The sequence below is a fragment of the Amblyomma americanum genome, chromosome 10, assembly GCF_052857255.1.
Source record: "Amblyomma americanum isolate KBUSLIRL-KWMA chromosome 10, ASM5285725v1, whole genome shotgun sequence".
NCBI classification, from domain to species: Eukaryota; Metazoa; Arthropoda; class Arachnida; order Ixodida; family Ixodidae; genus Amblyomma; species Amblyomma americanum.
The window spans coordinates 44,478,392-44,505,157 of record NC_135506.1 but is presented as its reverse complement, the minus strand read 5'-3'; the positions used below and the strand labels follow the sequence as shown (position 1 = coordinate 44,505,157).

At 46.0% G+C, this 26,766-nt stretch overlaps 1 protein-coding gene across 2 annotated transcripts in view; it reads right to left on the bottom strand.

Annotated features, from left to right (window-relative positions):
• LOC144108814 (uncharacterized) overlaps positions 1 to 25,633 on the bottom strand; it is a 43,017-nt gene extending 17,384 nt beyond the window's left edge. For both annotated transcript variants that reach the window (XM_077641995.1, XM_077641996.1), the window contains exons 1-4: positions 24,505 to 25,633; positions 22,849 to 22,917; positions 16,430 to 16,623; positions 14,935 to 14,965 (exon numbers count right to left, since the gene is read on the bottom strand). In XM_077641995.1, coding sequence (XP_077498121.1) covers positions 14,935 to 14,965; positions 16,430 to 16,623; positions 22,849 to 22,917; positions 24,505 to 24,542 — 332 coding nt within the window. In that variant the 5' untranslated portion in view covers positions 24,543 to 25,633. The remainder of the gene's footprint in view (positions 1 to 14,934; positions 14,966 to 16,429; positions 16,624 to 22,848; positions 22,918 to 24,504) is intronic.
• Between the last annotated feature and the right edge of the window lie 1,133 nt (positions 25,634 to 26,766).

Sequence of the window (26,766 nt, the reverse complement as noted above, 5' to 3'; positions counted from 1 at the left end):
CTGAGTGCAGTTAAGAAAAAAAATCTGAAAAATTGAGCTCAAAGTGCATGTTTTCTTTCATACAGAGGCTACCTGTACAATAAATATGGCATAGTACAGTGTACATGATGCATTTTCCAGACTACAAAACATTTTGGCACATATAAGTAGTGTAAATACCAAAGCTAAGCTTTTAGCGTAATGGTGTGTGGCTAGGGGTTTCGCTCTGTGCTAAAAGCTGTACCTACTGCAAGGAAACCGCTGTACAACAATGCATATTAAAGATTGTAAGGTGCAGTGGCTACAATGACTGCTGAATGACTAGAACATCTTCACTGATAGACAAAGATGTGTAAACATCACAGACACATCATCAAGGAGATGGTGTGTGATTAGAGGTTAGTTTACAATCACAAATCATGCAACACCGTTACTGGAAATGCTCTACAGCTCTAAGAATATACAGGCAGCTCCATTGTGGGAAATTTTGAGCACTCGGTTACTGCCCCATAACTGACACCTAGCTTGGTTTGCGTAACACAGGGCTATGAAGTCTTGTCCATGATGACACGAGACGGTGACAATGCCGAATGGCCGGACAAGCTCCTTGTGCTATCATATAATATGTGTGATAAGTGCAACTGCTTTCAAGCTACTTTTCGCCTAGGTATTTAATGTCCTAGTCATTTTCAACTGGCTGTTCCCTTTCAAACTGGAGTGGCCTGTATAAAGGGTGTCTCAGATATGATGGACCATAATTTAAAAAAAAAAAACAAGTGGTCTTCCGACCTGAAAGGAAGTGCATGTTAGAAGGTACGCAAAGTATTTAAAGCCCTTCAAACACTGCCCTCACCAAACCCAGTTATACCAACATCACTCCGCCTGCTGAGCAAAATACAATAACATATTACACATCACTGCCCTGTCCTACCTATCTCATTGCCCTGGATCATATGCAATTCAAGCGCTGTGTACCAGCAAACATGAACAAGCTTGCTCAACTTTCTGCCCAGTTGCAATTAGCCTCTATACAAGCAAACTACTTCTTTCCTGGTTGACCCTGGATCTACTACATGATCAGTAAATAACGTTAATGGAACAAGCTCGTTCTCTCCTCGGTGACAATAGCAAAGTTATCAAGTCAAGTGCTTCCTTTCTCTCTAAACAAAGTGGAGCATAAACATCGCAATTTCTGCATCTTGCACAGGAAAAAAAAAGAAACTACGGCAACAACTGAACATAAACCGAACGGAGCTACAAAAATACAAACGGAACATCAAGTGCTTAGCCCGATGTGGGCGGCAACACTTGGTTACGAGGCAGAAGAGTGCTGCCACAGAGGCAGGCCGTGTCGGCTCTCATTTCCCGCACAGAGATTGCAATCTATCAGCAGCTGCACCTGTCTGTCGGCAGTTTCTTCTATGTGATGATTCATGGTTTTCTGGTATTTTCTAAAGAAAATAAACAGAACCACACGTCACTCGGTGATCGATAGGCGCCGACCGAGAACACAGACTAAAGTTGTCTTCGTCGATTTTCGAGCCGAGCGCTGCTTGTAAGTTGATCTTGGCAGGCCCGTAGCATTCACTGCCTTCAATCAGATTTTTCTGCGCACTTAAGACATCCGCAAAGTACCTTGATTTTAGACGACACGCGAAAAAACAGGAACTAGCCATGGAATCAGCTGTTTTCTTGCAGGCCGCCATGTTCACGTTATGTCACTGCCAGCGCGCCCTCATGGCAAGAGAAGTTAACCTGCAGCAAATTTAATTCCAAAACTGAGAATACTTCTAATTTTCCCTCGTGTTGTTGAGATTGCAACACAGTTTACTACCAAAATAAAACATTACTTGTTTTTTTCATTGCGTTTTTGTTCATTTTCAGACTACCATGTTCACGCTATACCGCTGACAGCACACCTTCGCGGCAAAAAAAGTGACTGAACAGCAAACTTAATTGCAAAAATGAAAACACTGCTTCTTTTGCTTGGTGCTGTTGGGTTTGAAATACAGTTACTTAGCAAAATAAAACATTACTCGTTTTTATTCACTGCGTCTTTACTGCAAAACATTAGTCTACGGTCCCTTGTCGTGTGAATAGTGGTTTCGGGGCGGAGCCCACCGCCTCCTTGCTCCGCATTGGCCGATTCGGCGGTCGGCATTTCTCGGTGTCGTCATTTTGACGTCACTGTCTCAATATTGAGACAGTTTTTTGAGACTGATCCGTAATCGCGCCCCAGGAAACTGCGTCGCCGCGAGCACTCTCGAAGGCGGGACGTGTACGCAGCCTCCCTCACTTAGGGAGGGATTACATCGCCCGTTTGAATACCCCTTTTAAGGTGGGCGGAAACGAGCGGGCCAGATCGCGGATGGTCCGCGCGCGTCAGCGCCGTTATCGCGACACGTGACCAAGCATCCGCCAGTCGGTCAAGACGTCGAGCATTCCTGCAAATGCAGCGCACAATCCGCGCGTACTCTCTCCCCCAGCGTGCTTGCGCTGTTTGCGCAGCTCTGCTAGAGAGAGTTTCAACATGAACACCGAGCGAAAACGTCTTCTCGCTGCACTTGCTGTAGTTATTGAAGTGTCTGAGGACGACGGGGAAGCCTTCGCGGCTGAAAAGCGGTTTTGTTGGACGAAGCACCAGTTGGAAAATAGCAAGAGCAAAACCGCAACTTGCCAGCGCAAACTACGTCGGTACCCCGGCCGCTCTTCGTTGCTGTCAATTTTTTACGTTCATTTTTAAGCGTCCGGCGCTTGTTTACAAACAGCGCCTTCAAGAATCCTGCGCACGGAATCGTAACAATATAAAATGCATTACAAGCTCAAGTTCGAGAGCCCACTTAGCTACAAAGTTTCAGTAAAAATTAAAAAAAAAACATTTCGTGCCAAACTTGTACGGGGCCGACTCAGGATGTCGCACATCCATCTCCGTGGCGATCTTTTGTCACAATTCATTCCTTAGCGTCATGTTGAGGGGATAAGCGTGTCAGTTATTCCATATAGGTTGACAGCTCACAACGAGCGCTAAAAACGCGACGTTCGCTTCGTCACTGAGCGCCTTATCCCCAACATTACTCATACTAGCAGAAACAACAAAGCAAAAGCGGGAACTCACGCAAGCGCACACGCTCAGACACAGTAACGACGCAGTGCAGCAAATACAGAGTGAACAACGCAGTGAAACACGAAAAGGAGGGAACAATGCTGCACTCGAGCTGCAAATACCGTGAAAAGCGCGCCAAAACGAAAGGCGCCAGCATCGAGCAGAGCCGACTTCATTCCGGATAGCTAGTCAGACGAGCGCTCGAGCCAACGTTGACTGATCTGGAAGCAAAAATAGAAGAACAATCCCGGTCCGCCGCCAAGCCCGCGGACTGAAAAAGGCGCTTGCCTTTTTCACTCGGTCCGCGGTCCGGGCCCGGAAAAGACCGCGCCACACGCTCAAGGTCGCTCAGAGCAGTGACGTTCACGTCACGTGGCACGCGGACAGCTCTGACGCGCCCGGACCATCCGCGATCCTGTGCACTCGTCTGAACACGCCTTTAAGATGTGAACATATGGTGGGCTGCCATTCGTAACGCTTTTTTTTTCTAATACGATAAGGCAGAAACAAGCGCAGCTATTCAAGCCGTCGCCTCAGCGGGCGTTCAGTTTTTCCTCGGCCTCCGATCTGCCGAAAACAGATCGGGCGACCATCCGCCGATTGGTATCGTCGGCGTCGCCGGCTCAAAATCTGTCACACTACGATGATAGGCGATAGCTTGTCGTGCTGCAGTCGTCGCTCGCATAATGTGACATACTGGTGCGTCAGCTCGGGCAGCTTCCGACCGTTAGCGTTCCATGGCCCTAATGTAAGTGAGTCTTAAAATGGCCATGTCAGCCAGTTTTTGTCCACACACAGCGTATTGGCCTTAACTCCCGACACTTCTTTTTTCTTTGCTTAATAAGGAAAGAAAAAACCTTGGTCAGAATCGTTCCCGTTGATACCCGTCGCTGGTCGATTTCTCTTTCTTTCCTTCTTTCTTTCGTTTTTCTTTCTTTCCTTCCTTCTATCTTTCTGTCTTTCTCTTTATCTTTCTTTCCTTCCTTGTTTCTTTATCTCCTTTATTTCCTTCATTCTTTCGTTATTTTTTCTGCCTTTATATATTCATTTCTCATGTTTCTTTCTTTCACCAGGAATGTCTATGCATTGTGGGAAAAAGCTTTTGCGGTCGCTGTTTTTCGCGAACAAACGCAATGCATTGGTACCCGCACGAGATACGGCAACAAGGAAGCCACGCAAAAGCTGATTAGATAACAGCTGGGAACCGAAGGGTGACTCGTGAGCTTCCCGGCTCAGCATACGCTCCAGGATCCTTAGTGTGATAACAATCTCCATTCAGCGAGGAAATTCAGATTTATTCTCACTACCGTGTCCCAAACGCTTCTGAAGCGACGTTAACGTATAGCTCCGACAACGTTGCACAACAAATCATTAACATTTCCTTGTGAATTCGGTGGACCGTCGAAGGGGGGCGATTTTGTGCGCCTCGTTCTCCCTCCTCTGTTTTCAGGGAGACCTTATGCCTGGCTGTGTGAACGGTGGAGTCCCGTTTCTGTATTAGTGTTTGCGTATGTTCCGGTGCAGTTTTCGGTCCATCAACAGCCATTCTCGGACTGCCAGCTGCAGTAACAGATATCTGCTAACCTGTGACGGTACCAACATTTACATATATCACATTTTGTGAGTTCTTTTTTTAAATTTGGTTCTCTATTTCGGCTTAACTGTCTAGGAACTCGCCTCGCTCACAATCCGGTGGGTGAGTTACGACGACGCCACAAGGTAAAGCAACTTCTCTCCACCAATTATTATTCGCCTCCTCCCACGGTAGGCACGTTGCACACAGTCCGGTGGCCAGGTTGGCGCCTCCTACGACGGGCCGGCAATGATGACGTCACAAGGTCACGTAGCCACTCCCAACCAACAATAAAATTTCATCTCGTACGTCGACGGGGATTCAGTGGGACGGCAACTCTAATGATATCGCATTAATAAACGTTCAGCAGTCCATTAAGGCAACAAAAGTTTACAGTGGACATCGAAGCATTGGAAGGGGTAAGAAAATGCATCGACTTAGGCCACGTCGTGACCACAGCTGTAGAGCACAAGAGAAAAATAACAAGGAGAATTAGACTGAGGTGGAGGGTGCTTGGCCGAGACTTTCAGGTCATGAGTACCAGTTTACTATATTCAAGGGAAAAGTATATGACAGCTGCATCTTACCGGTCCTCTCCACATCGGTAGAAATGTGGAGGCTAACGTAAGGGGTCGCGAGGATTGCAGAGCGAACTACGCGAAAGGAAATTGACCGGTGTAACGTGGAATAATAGGAAAAGAAAAGAGTTTGTCGGGCAATGAACTGAGAAGTCATGACCGTTAGTAGAAGCCATTGCTTGTTGCCATTGGCTGAGGCAATTCGTCGCTTCCTTCTTCAACTGCATCCGACTACACCTATCATGTGGTTCGTTCTGCGCTATCGCTAAAGCATTGCCGCATAGCGGGCAAGAAACGTGATAACAGCCTCAGTACTTCCTTGTCTGCCGCTTAAGTAGAAGTACTAGGTCGCATCGTTGAAAGGCCTCTCTCGACTTCTTGCTATCGTTTTCCTGGAATCCAGCCACTCTTTTTTTGCTGTGCCTACATTGTACGAATATATTCAGGTGCTAACGCTGCCCGACCGCCGCGCCGAAGAACGTGCACAGCTATTGTTCGCGCTCTAGTACATGCACCGTCCGCGGCGGTGCGGGGGCGCTGCAGAGGAGCCACTCCTTAGCTTTGTATATCTGAGGACAGCAGCTAACGCCAAAGATGGAAATAGAAAAATGGTATAATATATCACAAGCGACAATGATGAGCTAGGAGGAGAGGGCGAGGTAATTATATTAGGCGACATCAACGCACACATAGAAGATTCGACAGGAAGCATGCTGATGGATATGTGTGACATGCATGATTTAGTTGTATGCAACAGTACCGAGAAGTTAGAAGGGCTGAATACACATGGGAGCCAGGGAGTCTGCACTCGGCGATAGGTTATGAACTTATGTTAGGTAGGTTGTATAATAGGCTAGCGGTAATGAGCATAGATGAACATTTCTCCAGACGTATCGGTAGTGACCACAAAACGTATCAAGCAGAGATTCAGAAGAGAAACCAATTTAGGACCGAAGCAGGATGAGCAATCAGATGGAACCTTTTACTCAGAAAAGCAGTAGGAAGCAGCATCCAAACAAATTCAGAAAGTAATTTTTTTCTGAAAGCCTGTGTGCTAAAAGGATGTTCACAGGAAAAAAAAGGGCTTGGTTTGGTTTAGGGATGTTTAACGTCCCAAAGCGACTCAGGCTGTGAGGGACGCCGTAGTGGAAGGATCCGTGATAATTTCAACCACCTGGCGTTCTTTAACGCGCACTGGCATCGCACAGTACACGGGCCTCTAGAATATCGCCTCCATAGAAATTCGACCGCCGCGGCCAGAATCGAACCCGCATCTTTCGGGCCAGCAGCCGAGCGCCATAACCACTGAGCCACCGCGGCGGCATGGAAAAAAGGGGCAGATACGACAGGAAAGAAGAGCGCATTTTAGCGCACAGCTTTTCAGAAATGAATATGTACCAACTAGATCGTCAGAAAGTCTCACTATTTTTTTTCTGCCACCCGCCGCTGTGGCTCAGTGGTGAGGGCGCTCGACTGCTGAGCCGTAGTTCCCAGGTTCGATCCCGGCCGCGGAGGTTGAATTTCGCTGGAGGCGAAAATCTGAGGCACGTGTACTGTCCGATAGAACCCCGGGGAGATCTTCGCTATGACATCCCTCATAGCCTGAGTCGCTTTGGGGAGTTACACCCCATAAACCATAAGTAATTTTCGGGGATAATGAAAGACAATGGACTTATACCAAATAAACTTTGAGAAAAAAGAAAAATACCTTGTGTCATGGCGCTCTTTGGCCTTAGATGCCTTCGCGCCATAAAAATCCATAATCATCACCAAATAAACTCGATTACTTGAGCTAGCTAGAACTAGTTAAGGTGCTAGTCAGGCCAAAAGGGAAAAGAAAATGCAGGCCCGAGAGTTGGTGTGATGAGGATGTCAAAAGACCATAGAAAAATGTGAGAAAGGAGCACAGATATTCCAAGAAGAGGGGGAACCAGAAGCTGCAGTAGACAGAAAATGGGATACCTTCAAAAAGTGTAGAAGGGAAGTATCCTAATTGACATACGAGAAAATTAGAAGAAATGTGGCCCAATCTGTTTCAGTAGGAAATAAAAAGCATAGAACCGCAGCTCAGAAATTCTAAAAACGTCTAAGTACAATGAGCAATAACACTAGGCTAGAACAATGGTTTCTGGTTACAGATCAGGGTATTCGGCAAGAAGGTGATGAAGCAAAGAAACACATAGGAACAATGATGACAGACAAATTTAAAGAAAAAATTGTTGCACAAAACTTATCGACGGTGGATATACCGGTTACTGCAGTTGCTTCACTTGGGCAAGGAGAGTGGGAAAATGCAGAGAAGAAGGTTCCTAGTAGCACGTCGACAACACCAGATGGTATTCCGATTAGTGTTAATAGAGCAGTCGAGACCAAAATCCAAGCAAACAAGAAGAGAGGTAGTGAGCAAAATTATAATGGATGGGAAAGCCTCCGATGGATGGCGATTAAGCAGAATGAACATGATATATAAGGGAAAGGGGGACAAAACTGGCAAAAACAACTACAGTCCCATAACAGTGACGTCTGTGGTTTACAGGGTGGTGATGCAGATTATAAAGAATAGACTGCAGGCTTGGGTGGAGAACGAAGGGGACCTAGGGGAGCTTCAAAATGGGTTCCAGTAACAAAGGAGGTTGGAGGACAACTTTTATTGCTGCAGTGTCTAGAGATTGTTGAAAAGGAACAAATGCCCCTATGGCTCGCATTTCTCGATTCCAAGGGAGCTTGCGACAGCGTTATTCAAGAGGATTTGTAGGGCATACTGCGCACATCGAGTGCGGAAGATTGAGTAATTAATCTTTTAAAATATATTTGTGAAAGTAAAATGTGCTTATAAAACGTAAAAAAATGTATCATAGCCTATAGAGATAAAGCAGGGGCTTATGCAAGGTGCCCTCTGTCATCTTTGTTGTTGACATTTTACCTAAATGGGTTAGATACCAAACTGGAGAGGAGCGGACAAGGCTTCAACCTCTCTTTTTTCAAGCAAGGCGAATGGATTTTCCACGGTGGTGCAGAGGGAGATAGATGAGGTTTTAAGTTTAGTACTGAAAAATCTGCAGTCATCATATTTAATGATGAGGGCGGCGAGCATGGAATACAGGAGTTCACGCTAGGTGTAGTGGAGGAGTACAAGTATCTTAGGGTGTGGATAAATAAAGTTGCTGTGTAACTGACAGAGCATGAAAAATATGTAATGAATAAAGCTAGTAGGAATGCAGCTGTCATGACAAATAGGGCACTGTGGAATTACAATAGGTATGAAGTGGTAAGAGGGATCTGGAAAGGGGTGATGGTTCCTAGCCTAACTTTCGGTAATGCGGTCCTGTGCATGAGACCAGATGTTCAAGCAAGGTTAGAAAGCAAACAATGCGGCGTAGGGAGGCTAGCCTTGGGAGCACATGACAATACACCAAATCAGGGGGTACAGGGTGATAGGGGACGGGCGTCGTTCGAGAGCAGAGATGCTAGCAGTAAGATACCATTTCAGGAGCGATAGACAAAAATGGCGGAAAAGCAGAGGGCTAAGAAAGATTTCAGATACCTGTGCATAAGGAATCTTGACACGAAATGGAGAAAGCGAACTAGAAAATTGACAAGAAAATATCTGGCTAGGAGTAGGAATGCAAATCAGCAATTATAGGTTAAGAAAAAGGTTAAAGAAAGAGAGAGAACTCTGTGGAAAACAGGGATGCTGACTAAATCGGCACTGGGAACATACAGGATCTTCAAGCAGGAAATTGTCAAAGAAAATATCTATGATAATTGTAGGGGAAGCTCTTTGTTGTTTGAGGCCAGGACTGGAGTTTTGCGCTATAAAACGTATAGAGTCAGGTACCAGGAGACAGATACCTTGTGCGTTGCGTGCGGAGAGAAGGAAACAGATGAACACTTGATACTTTTCTGTAAAGGGCTGCACCGTACAGTTGAAAGCATCGCGGTTGATTTATTCAATGCAACGGGGTTTAAGGGACGTTAAGGAAAAGTAGATTTCAAGCGGGTAGAATTTGTCAAGAGTAGGTTGTCTGATTGGTGGCTAAAATCAGGACAAGAGCAAAATAGCAAAGAGTAAAAATAAAAGAATGATCCTCTGCCCGGAATGTAGAGAGGGACATTTTCCTCTCCCCAATTTGCCACTTCCCAACCAAGGAAGGCTCGCTGCGGATGCTGACGACGCCGACGGCGGGAAACATAGGAACGGGCTAAGCAGACCTTCCGCTCTTAAAAGCGATGTTTACGCCCGGGAAGGCACCAGGCCGCATTTATTATGTAGCCTAATTTGTGCTTCACCGTGAGTGCCGCTTACATGCGAGGATTCGTGGAAAATGGAAAGACTTCTGATAAACGGCTCATGAAGTGTAACATTTTGTTTCATTACCACAGACTCAATGAAGTAGCACACTAAATAGCGTTCTATACCTCCGTCAGTTAAGGAAGTATCGAACACTTGAAGTGAAACACTTGTGATGGCCAGTCTCAACCGGCGTCTGTAATCACGAGAAAAAAGACTTCGTTACCGAGGCTATCTAAATTAAACATGAGATGTTTGGTTTGGCTTAATGGGGGTTTAACGTCCCAAAGCGACTCAGGCTATCAGAGACGTCGTAATGAAGGGCTCCGGACATTTCGATCACCTGGTGTTCTTTAACGTGCACTGACGTCGCACACTAAACGGGCCTCTAGAATTTCGCCTCCATCGAAATTCGATCGCCGCGGCCAGGATCGAACCCGCGTCGTTCGGTCCAGCAGCCGAGCGCCATAACCACTCAGCCACCGCGGCGGCTAAACATGAAAGGAGTTTAAAAATTTTGCATGATAGAATAGTTTAAAAAGCGTTCATGCAGTCACTAATACAGTACCCTGGATGCGGTCCCACAGTGTACTTACGGCTTGAAATTCTACGTTTTTATTTTTCTAAAATTCAGCGGTCTTTATAGGGTGTTTATTTAATAATACAAGCTTAGGTTTTTTTTTCGGAAAATATGATTTCCGACGAATGATTTATTGACTTTTCTCGGAGATATAATGCGCCAATTCTGTGTGGTCGTGGGTCACTTAGAGTCTGTCTCGGCATTTTTGTCGGCATGAAGAGCCAGTAATTAACGTCATTTACCAATCATTTGGCACTTGGAGGCGTCCGTGTAGAAGGAATTGCTTTCTTTTATAAAGAAGTAACGCAAGCTTAATGAGAGAGGCGCTTGTCAAGAACGCAAGTGTAATTTACTTCTCATAACCAAGCTCACAAGTTTTCTTCGCGTTGTCGTCCTTGGTTTTGTAGGGGGGAGGAGGCATCACGTGGTCTGCGTGTTAGTGACGGTAATGGAACTGCGCAGCTCAATCGCTACGGTAGTCCGAACATGATACTTTTCATGACGACTTCGGTTTTTTTCTAACTGTATCAATTGTATTTCATAAACTTAATTGACCGACTAACTGCTCTCAGCAGATGATGATAATGAAGAAACAGTGCTTAGCTAGCACGCGGCGGGGAAGTGGTGCTTCCCAGTCAGCAGAGGTATGTAAACAAGCAAAAAAATTCCTCAAACCGCAAAACTGCACGGTTTATCCACCCGCCGCTGTGGTTCAGTGGTTAGGGCGCTCGAATACTGATCCGGAGTTCCCGGGTTCGAACCCGACCGCGGCGGCTGCGTTTTTATGGAGGCAAAACGCTAAGGCGCCCGTGTGCTGTGCGATGTCAGTGCATGTTAAAGATCCCCAGGTGGTCGAAATTATTCCGGAGCCCTCCACTACGGCACCTCTTCTTCCTTTATTCTTTCACTCCCTGCTTTATCCCTTCCCTTACGGCGCGGTTGAGGTGTGCAACGATATATGAGACAGATACTGCGCCATTTCCTTTCCACCAAAAAACCAATTATTATTATTATTATTTATCCAGAACACCACTGCTTCATCAATCCCTTGTATTCTCTGCTTAGTTAATTTTTAACTTGGAACTCGCACTCAACAACCAGATAGCTGTGCCTATGCCTACATGCCAAGAATAGTGTTAGTTTTGGTTAAAACAAAATTTCAAAAACTAAATTCGGCTTACTTTTAAAGACTTCTTCGGCTGAAACGGAGAAGTCCAACCCTCTGAGTCTACTGCACGAACCAGGGAGACCACCTTATTTGGAGGTAATTAAATCGGCACTACTCTTACTCCTAGCACTTTAGTTATTTGCATGGGCCAGTAGTAGTAGTAGTAATCGGTTTTGGGGGAAAGGAAATGGCGCAGTATCTGTCTCATATATCGTTGGACACCTGAACCGCGCCGTAAGGGAAGGGATAAAGGAGGGAGTGAAAGAAGAAAGGAAGAAGAGGTGCCGTAGTGGAGGGCTCCGGAATAATTTAGACCACCTCGCATGGGCCAGACAGCGAAGCTTATTTCCAGGTAATTAGGATAATAGCGCTCTCTAATGAAATTACTAGCAATGTACGAAATAAAAGGGCGTAAAGGGTAACCGTTTTGCTCTATGCACTGCACTAAAGGGAGGGGCACTAGAATTTTTTATTTCTTCCAAGGCAAAAACCTCTGTAAGAGTATACTAATAGCGATCCCGCCGATGCACTTGATTACTCCTCCAACTGGACTGTCCATAATACGGGAGATCTTGAACAGGAACCTGAAATTAAAAGGAAATATCAAAACCATTGTGGTCATAATTACCGTCACCACTCTACGCTGGGTTTGGGTCTACCTCTAGAATTCACCTCCCCCGCATAAGGCGCTGTCGAAATGTAATTGGTTTTGGGGGAAAGGAAACAGCGCAGTATCTGTCTCACATATCGGCGGACACCTGAACCGCGCTTTAAGGGAAGGGATAAAGGAGGGACTGAGAGAAGAAAGGAAGAAATAGCTGCCGTAGTGGAGGGCTCCAGAATAATTTCGTCCACCTGGGGATCTTTAACGTGCACTGACATCGCACAGCACATGGGCGCCTTAGCGTTTCGCCTTCATTGGAACGCGGCCGCCTCGGTCGGAATCGAACCCGGGCACTCCAGCTCAGTAGCCGAACGCTCTTAACCACTTAGCCACCGCGGCGTGTAGACGTTGTCACTCTAAACCTAAATATTGCTTCACTACAACACTCCAGCTGAATGGACGAAAGCTCTAACTGCGTTTCCCTTTATGGGTACACGCTCAGTCACTCCACTAGTGAACGGTTCTCTGTTGTCATCATCAGTAAACGTCCCACCCACGTTAAAGGGACACATCGGCCAACTACAAAAATTTTTCATAGTAGTAGACATTGTTGGTAACGCCTTTCTTGGCTATGTTGAGCTTATTTATGAAAAAGGAGGTGCATTCGTCGCCAAGAAAATTTTATTTATAAAGGAAACATTCTTTTCCCTGCAACTTGATTTAAATTCGTTGCCTCAAGATCAAGGACTTCATGATCCCCACTGGACGTTAATGGCGGTGTAGCCCAGACTTGCAGGTCCCGCTAACCAAAAAAAAAATTAATGTCGATATCACGACATCTTCGTTTTGAAAAAAGACCGCTGGCAGTGAAATTTGTATTTCGTTTCGTGGGGTTTCCTAGGTAATAAGCTCCGGGCCTCTAATTAATAAATCCTGGTAAATATTCATACAGGCCAGTTTCAATATTTTCACGCTGTGCATTTAATTTAAGCAAGAATGTTGTCAACCCGATAATGTTGCGTAATATATGCTGAATTTTTTTTTGCACATCTTTTACCACTACGCCCATTATTTTGCTTTCCTCTTTCGCGGTAATTGACAACTTCTCATTATGCGTCGCTTAGAGGTTAGTTTCTACAACTGACGCATTAATTTGCATGCCGCCATTATTTTTTTATTTATCACACTAGATACCGTGACTGTACCAAAGTAAGCTCTACAAGCTATCTTTCACCAAAATGATTCCAGAATATTCATCAAATGGGATGCAAAAACAGGGTCTCTAGCCGTTGCAGTCCAGTACTCTAGTGCATTGGGTCTCAATGACACTTCAGTGCTGAAGCCAACTATACTGCTGGACGGCTTCTCTTTGCCTTCAGCATGAAAACTTGAGTATTTTTCAAAGAAAGACCTTGAAAGATTCTGCAAGCCAGGAAAGAAACGATATTACATGCAGTGTGTGATGTTATATAGTTCATCATCTTCTTCTTGTCTGAACGGGATAGTTATTGTGTGAGTGATGCGTATGCTCTGAAGCTGTATAAAATGTCGTATTGTATCAGTGTATTGTATTGTATTGTAACTGAACTAGTGAATGTGAACGCTTCTTTTCGAACATTCTGTGCGCCGCGCCGATTTTTGCCACTAAGGTTTACGAAGATCAATTTTCCAAAAACTATTTCAATTTGCCCCCTTGATCACCAGCGTGCCTCCTAAGTAACTGTTGCTACTCAGGGGAGTGGGATTTACAAATTTGTATCTCTATTCAATGCGAATAAGTAGTTTTAGTATTTACATAGGAACAAAAACTAACAAGCAGTGCTCGGACCCGTATCTAGGGCTTATTGTGGGTCTAAAACATTAAAGTTCACAAATGCCGGTAATCTTCAAGAGAGAGATAAGTGTGGGTCTGCAAAATACTAACATAAAATGTCGTGTTGAACATAAATACCAATGACAAAAATATTCATCACGAAAAAAAAAATTAGAATTACTCATACCAGACTCTGGAAGTGTCCTGATTCACTAAGCAAGAACAGAACATAACGGCGTTCCGTGTACGGCAGATAATGAATATTTATGATCTTGTTTGAAGGTTATAAAAATGATTCCAATGCCCAGGAAAAAGTTCGGCATTACCAATCACATAACTTTTCAACTCTTGCGATAAATTAATTTCAAACTGCATTTTATTCCTAGCATTGGCGCCGACATCTGGTGTGGGCCGCACAACTTATTCATGTGCAACTTTTCCCCTGAACAACTTCGCAACGTTAAAGCCCACATACCATAGCATATCACAACGTACCATAATATAAATTACTTTTTTTAGATTAAAATGCTGTCGATGTAAGCTAGATAGGAAGACATGATAGACGTGAATAAACGCCAAAACAGCGCACGATGGAACGGGACACAATAATGCAGCGTTCAGTCTTCATCTGTCTTCATGTGTTACAACAGTTATTCAAACGTGTGAAATTTCTTTTACATGCGCCGATATCTGTTTGCACAACCGCTTTTGCATTCTGGTCCAACGCGATGCGACTGCTTCTGGTGACAAGTTTCCGCGATATCGCGCTCATTAGAGAAACTCCACTGGTCCTAAGCCAAGTGATCTCGGTGTTCTGTACTTGCCACAATCAGCAAGGAAGTAATTAAAAGCGAATTCTATATGAGCCTCTCCGGAAACCAGCTTTTCCGTACAAACCTGATTCACGCACATACGCACTTTGTGACTGAAGACGACAAGCAACACCTAAAGAGAGCGCCGCTTTCCTGACCTCCCTTCTTTTTTTTTTCTAGAAGACTGCCTTATCCGAGCTAGTTTGAAGTTTAATTGCCTGCTAAATGCTAACTGTTAAAATGTTAAGTGCTCCTATCGTTGTTTCTTTAACATACTTTGCTGGAACACGTCGCTCCTGACAGACTTTAAGAAATCCTGGATTCTGGTCATGCGGTTTACTTCAGACGTTATTGGAGAGGCCTTTCAAATGACACGCGTATCAGGCGGACAATGCGAGGCACTTCGTATGAAAAAAGATCGGGAATTGCTTACCTTCCCCAAATAGACTCATTGCCGGACGCTTCTGTGAGAAAAGAAACAGATGTCGGAAAGTCAATTATTCTCCATTTCTGGCTGAAGGCGGTTGTGAAAATGGCCATGTTGCGTAAAAGTGCCAACAAGTTATAAAATCTAGACATTTATGCCAACGCTCTTTCTGTCCAATGTGGTCGCGCTTATGAAGCACCGTCATGACTCTAACAAAACGTAGCGCCAGCGCTATAACCGGAATCGTCGCTGTGACCGTCAGAAGATTCAACTATCTTAAACTCGCAGAAAGGGCGATAGCAGCTGCGTTGTGAAAGCCCCGCCGCCTAAGAAATTCGTACGGTCCGCGTGCAGTTTGCACAGCTCACGCGGCTGGGCCTCTTCATAATCTTATCAATGCGCGTTCCTAGTGCTGTCTATTTCTTTTCGGCTCTGGTATCTTCATAGTACGAGAGAGCTTCCATCAACGAGTGGAAATGAAAGAGGACACTTAAGTTCCGCCTTAAGGGTATGGCACTATACCTTTCATGTATTAATGCCATACATTCAAAGTTGGTTCTTCTCCACTTAACATGCATAGATTCCTGGTAGCCCTCATACCACTTCTCGCACAGTGGCGCAGCGGTTAAGCGATGCGCCACTGCCCTGCGATGGTAATCGCTGCCAGAGGTTACACAAAAATAGCCCAGACTATTTCGGCTAGATGGCGTGCAAAGCGACGGCCGAGTTGTTGTTGGCGCCCTTGCTAAGTGTCCTGGAGAATGAAGCATGTTGCACCTTTAGCTTGGATTGTGTTTTTAAGCTTATTCCCTTTTATAATATCGGAGTTTTCTTCGCACTTTGAACAAGACTCGCTGCTTTTTCATTGTAACAGAAACTTGAGGGCATACCCAGCATCAGTTTCTTTCTGGTTCGATGGTCTAACACAGGAAAAAAGCTGCCGGGGTGACGTTTTTGCTTTGGTCCTCGCTAGAGCCGTAGCACGGCGTAGAGCACACGATTTGCTGTACACATCGCTTGTTATTCCCATCTTTTAAAAAGTATCAGAAGGAACAGTCATGTCATAAATAGTCAGACATTCATTTCTAATCGCGTTTGTTTCAAAAGGAAATGGATTGGTAACTGCCTATCGTTGTTGAAAGTTTAACGCATCAGTTTTTCGAAGCTTTAGTGCTAAGTAAAGATAGGTTAAGCGGCAATCTGTAGGGCCATATGCAGGGACTATCCTACAGAAAAAATATACCAGCGTGCGATAATTATTGTCGAGTGATGCATCTTGAGAGGGATTTAACTTTTGCTTCGGCATGTAAAATCACCCACAGGCTTTATCATGCTCAACTGTACATCGGCACGTGTGTAATTCAAGTTTTGCACGTTATCACTGCATCGTAATCTCTCTAAGAGGTCATGTGTGTGCTTCCTAACTCTTGCATGCTTAAACACACCGCACGTCAACCAGCAGCCATCAAGTAAAACTATTAAGGTTGTTTGATACACTTACCATATTTTGTCATAAGTATTCGTGCCGTCACAACCGGCATTCCTTCGCGGAGCAGGTCTTCAGCTGTGATGTGTGAAAAGTGCTTTGTATCCTTCACGCCCAGTTTTCTCAGCACCGCCATGGTGTGGCGCAGCTGTTCGTCGCCATAGATGCGATTTTCTTGAAGGACCTTCCTTAATTTTTGTGCCAGTTCCCTGCACACAGAGGAAAAAAATGGACTTTCACGAGCTGTGAACATCTATTAGCGAGACTTCTTGCTGGCATAGTCGGCAAATTTACCGGAAAATAATTCTGGCACGGAAGAATTCACAACACTCAAGATGGTCCTCTTGTCAGGTCTCCTTCCCGAGGAGAGTCCTTGGAACACACTTCCTTGCCCGTGAGTCTCTTGCGCCAAAACTGTCTTCGGGAACTTATTCTCCTCAGGTTCAGTTAAAGGGCAGTTGAAAATATTTCAGAATTCGATAAGTTTAAACGAGCCGAATGCCTGAAACGTACACGTAAACTATACAGAATCTTTTTGCGCTGGCATTTGAAATGGTGACGTAATCGCCGACTAAAGCGGCCTCGGCGTTCAGGCTTCTCTGCAGTGCGCAGCGACAGGCAGATGATGGTGATGATGATACCAACTTTATTTTACACCAGATAAGGAGGTCCCCGTACTCCCCGTCCCGGCACGCAGGCCTGGGTGGCGGGGGCCGGGACCTCCGCGGTTAGAAGCATGCAAAGAGGTCTTGACTCCTCGCGGCTTCTTCCGCCAGGTTGATGGCTTGTTGCTGTGGAGCAGGGACCTCTTTCCGCAGCAGGGCTTCCCAGGTTTCTCTACAATTTGTATTTTCTTTAACCCCTGGGGAGCTAGCGCATTCCCAGATAATGTGGTCTAGGGTCCCTCTCGCCCCACAGTGCTTGCACTTATCGTTTTGTCTCTCATCTTTCTGAACATGATGTGCATCCCCAGACCGGGTTTACGAACTTCCCAGTTTAGAGGCGCCGCCATGCGATTGGCTGAATATTTTTTAGACTTTTATCCGATGGTGCCACCAGTCTCCTCTGTAACCTATAATTTTCGACAATCTCCGTATAATTTTGCGGACGGTCGTCGATGTTCTGGCAGTCGGGCGGCTCCACATTATCAGGAAGTAGAGAGGTCGGGCTCACTCGTGGGCCCCGTCGTTTGAGGGAACAGATGCGGAAGTTATGAACAAACTAATCAGCACGTATATTGGCGATACCCATAGTACCACCCTCCCAGAATACGACGGAGCTCGGAACGAGGAGCTCGACGCACCCATCAGCGACAGGCAGAGGCCGCAATGATGACGTCACGTACTGCGGCGCTAAGATTCCAGCGAAGAAGCGATTGCTTCAAGGAAGAAATCCAATGCCGTGAAGCCGAACCTCACAAAGCATTCTTTGGCGGCATCGGAGGACACACAGCAGCAAGTAGAAGAAGACAGCGCACATCTGACATTTGGCAACAATGACTCCTCCTCCAACGCAGTGAGGAGAAGCCTGAACATATTCTAAGTGTTAATCGGTCACTGCGTCACCATTTTAAAGGCTAGCGGAAAACTGCTGTGCATTCTTTGCCTAGAAGGTTCGTAGTTTCTTAAAATAGCTTCATATAATAATCTCAAATTCTGAAAAAACCATTTTAGCTTCCCTCTGAGGACACAGGGTGCGACCTATATTTATCACGTATTTTTAAGGCATGTATAGGACCAGTTCTCGAAGCAACAACTGCACGTAACTCATTTGCGTTTTTTTTTTGTTTTATTCCCTATTTTCTTTCTCTCTTAATGAAATAGGATTACTGTTTCGTGGAAAATATTTACTTTCTGTCATTTTATTCAAATTCATAACTTTTTCTCTTTTAAATCATAAAGTTAAAGAAGTGTTGATACGCAGTCAAGTGCGCAAACTTCAACTTGAAAGCAAACTGCTTTTTACCAAGAAATTAAATTACAGTGCCATACTTGTCGACTGAGAGCCTAGGCACTCTGCCTAGGCACTCTGTGAGCATGTGCTAAGCACATAGCCATTACGTAGACTGCCACAAAGTTCCGGAAATGGGGGCGGCTATTCTTAATCCGCGCCCTGGCCTTATTTAACCGATGTGGCGTCAGTACGAGGAAGCAACGGCCACGGACGTTAGAGCACAACTTCGTAGCCCGGGCACTGCTAAATAAAAAAAGCAACAAATCAAGAATAAATTCACAGAACGCTCTTCAGGCGAGGATTCTCGCCCTCTCAGTGCGGCGATTTTTTTTTTCCTTTCCATATCATCACTGTGCACCATCGCATCTAGCGTGCCGCTTGTTTAGATAAAACGTTTCGTTTCAGTACGAAGACCGCCAGTTCACTGGCAAAGCTGGGCTAAAAAACCTGGACGCCAGCGGCGGGGGTCTTGCGGAGCTGTTTTCTAAACGCGCTGAACCGGCGCCCCCTTCCACTTCTCCCTCCCCCCTCCCCCGCGCATGGTTGCGTACAAGGGCTGACGATGAGATCTTACATGCGTTTGCATTTAAGGAGGTTTGCCTCAAGCATGGAGGAAGAAAATTGGAGGACGCTTAAGCTTCGCCACTAAGAGTGCATGGAACGCGACAGCGTGTTGCAGCACTGCCAGAGAGTCCATGGAACGCCATCGCCCGTTCGGCGCGACGCCTTGCCCATTAGACAAATCGCTCTGCTACGCACGGTGAAACGGACGCGAGGAGCGGCGAACCACGTACAAGCGCTGCCAGGCGCCTTGCCGAAACGCGCGGGACTCAAGTTGCAGTCGTAGTTCGTCGGCACATCGTTCTCGACAAACCCGATACCACGAGCACCAGCATAGCTTCCGCGCAGAACGAACGGGCAGCAAGCCGCAAGCTTCGTGGTGAACGCGCTTTGGATGTGCGCTGCGTTGTTCGCCGCTCACCGCGTGATTCCTGCGTGCCCGCACGGCCCCACTGCGCCCGAACGAGACGAGCGGGAGGCGCTGCCGTCGCGCGCTATCGTTGGGGCAGTGACGTGCGTTACGAGGATGAGGAGGATGAATTTTTCGCACATGGCCGCCGCTAACGACATCGACTTTTCTCCGACACGGGGCCCTTAACGCTGTCGCGTTAAGAAACTCGGGAGAGGCTCTCGCTGTCCGAGCTGCACTCCAAAAATGGGCCGAATGTCACGCGTTTTCGCAAGGACTACTGGGAGTCTTTGGTCGACGGCGCAGCCAATAGCAACGCTAGGCGCAGCGGCGTCCCTGCTGCGCATGCGCAAACGCGCTGAGACGGCTTTCGAGTAAGGAGGGCAGCGGGGGGGGGGGGGGGGGAAGCCGGCTTCAAAAAATGTGATGTAACCCCCTCTCCTGAGTTCTTTCCTTCCTTCATAGCCTCAAGTGCCTTCGAACGTCCGACTCGGTTTGACTACGTTAAAACTCTACCATTTTTTTTCTCTTATCATTGCCAATTGAGAGGGGCCATTAGGAAGCACCATACTTGCGGGAGCTGGCACCCCGGCAATACCATGTTAGCACCGATTGCTGTCACGCCGTTCAAACCGCTTTGAAGCTGAGGATGGGGACGCATACGGTAGCGAAGGAGCGCTGCTTAACCGGCATGAATGTCAACAAATTAAGGATAATCACAAAGATAACAAAGGAAGGGAAAACCTCAGGTTGCTTGCCAACATCGACAATGATGAACCCCGCCAATAAGGAAAGCTTTGCCTAGGCGAAGACAGGTTTACTTGTCGAAACGTTGGCAAGCACCCTGAGAGTTCCCCCCCCCCTCCTCTTGTTCACTTGGTGGCTATCAAGAACCATCTGCCCAACTTATCTCAAACACTTCAAGGGAGGAGTTTAGCCTATGCTTTCGCAAGGGGCCGGCACATTTCCGCTGTATCGTCAGCGATAGGCGGTTCGGATGAGTGGGAGAGAGGGACCCAACGGGACGGATACGGCTGTCAATGACCGCCCTTTGTTACGAGTCACGTGTGCTTTTTTTTCTTGGTCCTAACGGCGAAACTTCCGCCTCCGTGCTCCCGTCATAGCGGCGCCGAGCGGCTCTAGTTTATCTCGGTGTGTTGGCTGGAGGCAATTTTTGCGTGAGCAATGGTCATAAGTTTAGCGGTGAAGGTGCGGCCCTCGACTGACCTCAACCATCGGTCTGGACGCGGTGTGCACGAGGAGCGGAAAGCTGTCGGAGAGCTGTCATGTTTATAACCAAGGTTCTGGTGCTGCTTCGTATGTCGTGTTTTTTTCTTGCTGTTTTGTCCTCCGATTCCGGCTGTTACAAGAGACAAGATCTGCTAGGGTCCAGACGGGTCCACAGGCCTCATACCGACATAATTAACCGAAGTTAATAAGACACAAAACTGAGTCATCGCCTTAAAAACATCATGTATTGAGGCATATTTTTAGAAGCTACTAGTCATGCAGTCTATATATGAATGCCAATTTCATGTTTCGCTGCTCCTCACATCGTTCCACGTTTCATCCTTTCTGTTCTGTTCCCCACCTCTCTGACGGTCCATTCCCCGCAACCACATCACGATGTAGCACCCATGGATATCCCAAATTCCTCTAGGGTATCACCTGGAAAGTAGCAGAACGTTAACTTTGGGCATCCTGCATTCATCAAAAACAACAGCTGCGTTTCAGATAGTAATTCTGAAATTGGTATGCGAACCTAGGCATTCACTGATGCGCGATCCCAGAGATGTTTAATTCACTCGTCGGCAGGTGTGGTTAGCTCGTGCAGACATTTCTTGAGAAGGTCTATCGGTGCTGGTGGCTGGAAAACAGACTTTATAGCGTGAAGGGATCTGCTTGAGTATTCATGCACACAAGGCTTGTTCGTCAGCTGCCTCTAGTACGCACACCAATCGTCGCGACGTTCGAACAGAGTGCGTTAGAAGCATTGACGTCAGTCACCTAATTCTGGATATACATGGTGCAAACAGCCGAGCTCAATTTTTCTAAACCTCGAACGAAAAACAAATGGTAATGCGCTGCATGAAGATGCGCGAAGCATGTGCACAGACATAGCAAAGTAGCGTAAACGCAGCACTATCGTGATAAGAAGCTAGTGCGGCTTTAGAGGCCGGGGGGTTCATATCGCGCAGCCTCACTCATCTTCCCAGCAGTAGTATAGCACGAGTAAGATACTAATAACGAAGGGATTAACTCACTGCAATTCACCTAAGCGCTTCCATACGGCTACAAATTAGAAATATACAGCTTTCTCAGAAACTTGACCGTTCAAGGAAAATTGGCAGTGGCTTAGCTCGGCTATGCCAGGATGTACGTAGCGAAAGCTAAGGCGTAGCTTGGTTAGCCTTGGTTAATCTTGATTGCAAGTTCAGGTTAGTCTGATTGTCTGGCTAGTTGTTTGTCACGTGGTTCGTCACGTGGTGCGACCACAGCGAAACTGCGAGCTCGTGGCCAATGCAGCTTTCGCTACAAAATTCCTCCTCGTTCTGGGTTCGAATCCAGGACCGCTGCTTCACCCCATCAGTCGCTCTACCATCTGAGGTACCCGGGACGGCTAGTATGTGGTAGGGTGAGAGTGAATTGATCAATTACTCGAAGTGGGAACAGTTTGTAATAAGTTATTGATCAATTCGCTCTTGCCCTGCCAGACGCTAACCGTCCCGGTTTGCTCAGTTGGTAGAGCGGGCCGCCGCGGTGGCTGAGTGGTTATGGCGCTCGCCTGCTGGCCCGAAAGACGCGGGTTGGATCCCGGCCGCGGCGGTCGAATTTCGATGGAGGCGAAATGCTAGAGGCCCGTGTGCTGTGCGATGTCAGTGCACGTTAAAGAACCCCCGGTGGTAGAAATTCCCGGAGCCCTTCACCACAGCGTCTCTCATAGCCTGAGTCGCTTTGGGACGTTAAATCCCCATAAACCAAACCATCAGTTGGTAGAGCGACTGCTCCGGCGAAGCGATGGTCCCGGGTTTGAACTCCGGGCCAGGACGAACTTTTCTTTAACAAGGAAGTTTCTGAGAAATCTGTATAGCTTTCCTTTGTAGCCGTATTCCTACCGTTTTGTAGATGCCAATGAATAATTACTTCCTTATTAAAAACCTACTCCAGCTTTCAGGTTCCCCTAAACATTTGACAACCAGAAGTAGGGTACTGTTGTCATAAAGCGTCGTCGTGATTGCTCAGTTGTGCTGCGCATGGAAAGACGGTAGTGATAGCGACACGCTATCTACTTTAGACTGAAAATACAAGACCTGCACCCACAGGTGTCACCGGGGCATAGTCGTCACGAGATAACATTACTGCACCGTAATATTTTCCTTGTGCAGTAGAAGTTGACTTGCAGGTATCTTTTTGTTTGCTTTTATTCATTGATATTCGCTTTGAAGGGGACTAGAGCAAACTGCCAGACAGAGAAAGCAAAACGTTGTTAATTAAGGCATAAAAGGCTCACCTTTCTTGTTCAGTAGCCCACTCTCGGGGATTCTCGATGTCATAACGATCTGGTGCAACATATCGGAACCTGTTTGATAGAACAAATGAATTGAGATATACTCAACAGAATTTCAGTACCGCAAAAAAAACGAGTTACGTTAATGAATTGTATTGACAAAATTCACAAAACAATTATTAACGTTAATGAGTAAAACAAATCACAAGTGCGGATGACCGAAACTGTTCTTGGCTTTAAGTAATAGACGATAAATTGATCAAGTAATTGTGCCTTTCGCTCATCTAAAAGGAACCGCTTGTTTGCTACTCTCCGATGGCATAACGAGGGAAAACAAAGGGGGTGGTGGAAATAAGGGCAAAATAAAACTGAGGAATGCCCACCAGAAACAAGCACTGCAAACTTTCTTGGCCGCTTGTTCACAAGCGTGACCTCTGTTCTTTTGGTCCGAAAACACTACTCGAGACGTACCAGCCCCGGCCCCGCCGCGGTGGCTCAGTGGTTAGGGCGCTCGACTACTGATCCGGAGTTCCCGGGTTCGATCCTGACCGCGGCGGCTGCGTTTTTATCGAGGAAAAGCGCTAAGGCGCCCGTGTGCTGTGCGATGTCAGTGCACGTTAAAGATCCCCAGGTGCTTGAAATTATTCCGGAGCCCTCCACTACGGCACCTCTCTCTTCCTTTCTTCTTTCACTCCCTCCTTTACCCATCCCTAACGGCGCGGTTCAGGTGTCCAACGATATATGAGACAGATACTGCGCCATTTCCTTTCCCCCAAAAAAAACAATTAATATTATTATTAATATTATTATTATTATTATTACCAGCCCCGAGAAACAATCTTTTTATCTTGTCTTGTGCTCCGAACTAGCTCGAGCTTACCCGATTTACTCAGGGTTACCTCGAGAAAGTTCGGAAGAGTGTCGCGCAGGCTGCAGCCAATAGGAGGAAGCTAAGGTAAATTTGGTGGAGCGCTGAGGCCAACGCTCCTATTCCGTACGATTTTGCTACCCTTATCTTTCACTGGGAGAATAAGAAAACAACCCAATGTTTTACGCGCCTAGGCTCCTTTCGTTTTATTTCTTCTTTGTTTATTTGTTATCTAACTCAATTGATTGCCCCGTATACTGGGGCAGTGAGCAACAAGTAAAGCAGAAGCCAAACCAGGCTTACGGCCATGAGTGGATTGAACGCTCTCACAGCGGTGTGCTTACTTCCTATCCTGGAATTCTAGTGTAGTTATATTCGAAGTGGTTTTTGCATGTACATTCTAGTGGGCTCACATCTGAGGCAAAGCCCAGAAGGCTGTTTATTTTGCTGAGCAGAAATTTCAATAACAGCTTGCTCGTTTCCGCTTAGTCAAATAACAAAATTGTTGGTCTTTCTCGCAGAGTGGTCAACCGCGAAAAACGACAGTCACGTTTTTCAACTGTATGCGTTGATATTCAGCACTATGGGAGTACACATCTTTGCCCAATCATTTTGCGGTAGCACAGGGCTGCTGCAAACTGAAGTAACTGTTGGTAAGAGCTGGCCTTACGAACAGATAAGCAAAAGGAGTCGGTGGTCTAAAACCACACCCGAACACTGCGTCGTTGAATAAGTTTTCCGCTTTAACTGCGCAGTGTGCAATAGTCGACATGAAAAAAAAAATCTCTTACCTGACGAGTTCCTGATTACCTGCCTGCGGGAATTCCATGGCCAACCCTAGCGCCCACTACGACAAGACGTCTGAGATCTTCAATACGCGCCTCTTCGCCGCCAGCTACTCTAGTGCCGTCCGGAACACTTCCACTATCGCCTCCGTTTCTGTCAACCTATTGGACTGCGAGTCGGGACGCGCTACTGAAGCGCCCGTTATCAGCAGAAACAGTTGCTCCGTGAAACCAATGTGTTGTTCTTTCCTTTCGACTGTAACCAAAAATATAACTGAACTCACTCCACTACAAAAACACGTCCATTGCAAAAATTTTTCAGCGGTGTGAAAATAAATGCCCTTCCACACTTCCACGCAAATTGCCTCCTCGAAAAATTAAAAAGAAACAATGTAATACCCTGAAACTAGACTGAACCTTACAAAATCACCAGCTACGAAGGAGAATCGGTTGACTTCATAAGGAAACAACTACATACGCACCCAGCAATTCTAGCAAAAGCGTTTATAAACAGAAAAAGGTTTAGGAACGCAGTTTTTTATATAATTTACGATTTCATTATTGCGCTCATTAAATTCGTAGATCTCCAGTCTGCAGTCTTCCAATGTTTTGATATTAGCGCTTTTCGCTATCGTCAAAAATGTTCCCCATTGGTTTCCGCCGGCAGACCTAACCTGGACTTAACCTTTCGAAGCGAGTGACGTAAAAACTTTCAAAGAAAGATTTTGGTATGCACAGGAGGAATCTTCTCTTTCCTCTTGAAAAAGTACGTGTACTAGTGGCTTCCTTGAACTAACATATTGCGACCAGTGAAGATGGGATAAGACCGAGTTTTTTTTTTTTATGAGCTCTTGAAGGAAAACAAAAAACTTTAAATTTTAATGTATTGAAATCAACTTTAAGACGGTGGCATTTTCTGCAAGATTGAAAGATTTTCAATGTCGTTTTTATTCCCATGTAAAAAATACGGAATTATCTAGCCGAATCAGCCACGACCGATAACCTGAAACTCAATCATTCGTAATACTTTAAAAAAATTATTAAACAACCCAATCTGTTACCTTGTTAAAAACGATTTGTTAATTTCTAGACAATTTGGTTTTAAACACAGAGCTTCAGCTACGATAGCCGTTGTAAACTTCAGGCGGACTGCGTTCATTGTTTCTGATGTTCGTAGTAAGTGGACTTCCCACATCACAGCCCAGAACTATATGTTCAACAAAAGTGGCGTTTATTTCTTAAAAATTGCGCTATATGAACCTACCTCTTCGAAGCCGACACTGTCGCAGCGCCTTTCAAGATATCCAGACCTTTGCTGCCAACAGTCTACTTTAGGGACGCGATATAACGAATTGCAGTTGAATCGTTTACATCACTTGGTGGCAGGTCGGCCAGCCTAATCAGATTCGTGTTAGTCGGGGAGCGTTCGTAATTTGCGTACGCTTTCTCAGAGCACATTTTTGAGATTTAGACGTCCGCTTCAAGTCATTCCTGGCGACATCCGGCCAGCTATGCACAAATCCCATGCTATGCAAATCCCATGTTGATCAAATCCCATGTGTCTGAACACGTGGGTTTTGCACGTCATCATCGGTCGTATCTGGGCCCAGGCAGCACAAAAGGTGGAAAAGCGACTGCGCAGGCGACATGTACCTGCCACGTGACCAGCATGTCCAGCAAAGCGTTGAAATTTCTCAAATCACTACCATTGATAGATTACCGACCATGAGCAGTAGCTGAGCTTTCCACTCCACTCCTGTCTCGAGTCCAGCACTCTTCTGCTCCCGCTTTGGATGCTTGCCCGGCTGGCACATACACACGTAACGATTTATTTATTTGTCTATTTATTTGTTATTTATTTCAGAATACTGCAGGCCACGGCCCAAGCAGCACAAGTAATCAGCCAAATATTGCAAACGGATGGTTTCATCTTGGTCCTTCGTAGGAACGGCCTTTGTCAATGCGATTACAATATTGGGCCAATGACCTATGCTAGTTGGGTGCTTGGCCCAAGCAGGAATGAATTTATATTGTTGCATAACTAAAAGAATAAAATTATACAATATTAGCAGCACTTACCTTTTATGTCATCATTTTGCGCTTGTTCGTCGGTCATCTTGTTTAAAAAACGTCTTTTTATTGCCTTTTTTGGCCGCCAAGATCTTTCCGGGCCGGTGTCGTGAAGGCTTAGAGGCGGTCGTCGGCCTCAACGCTTCCTGAATGCTCGTTTTTCAACTGTGGGGGCGAGTTTAGAGGCCTCCACGTTCG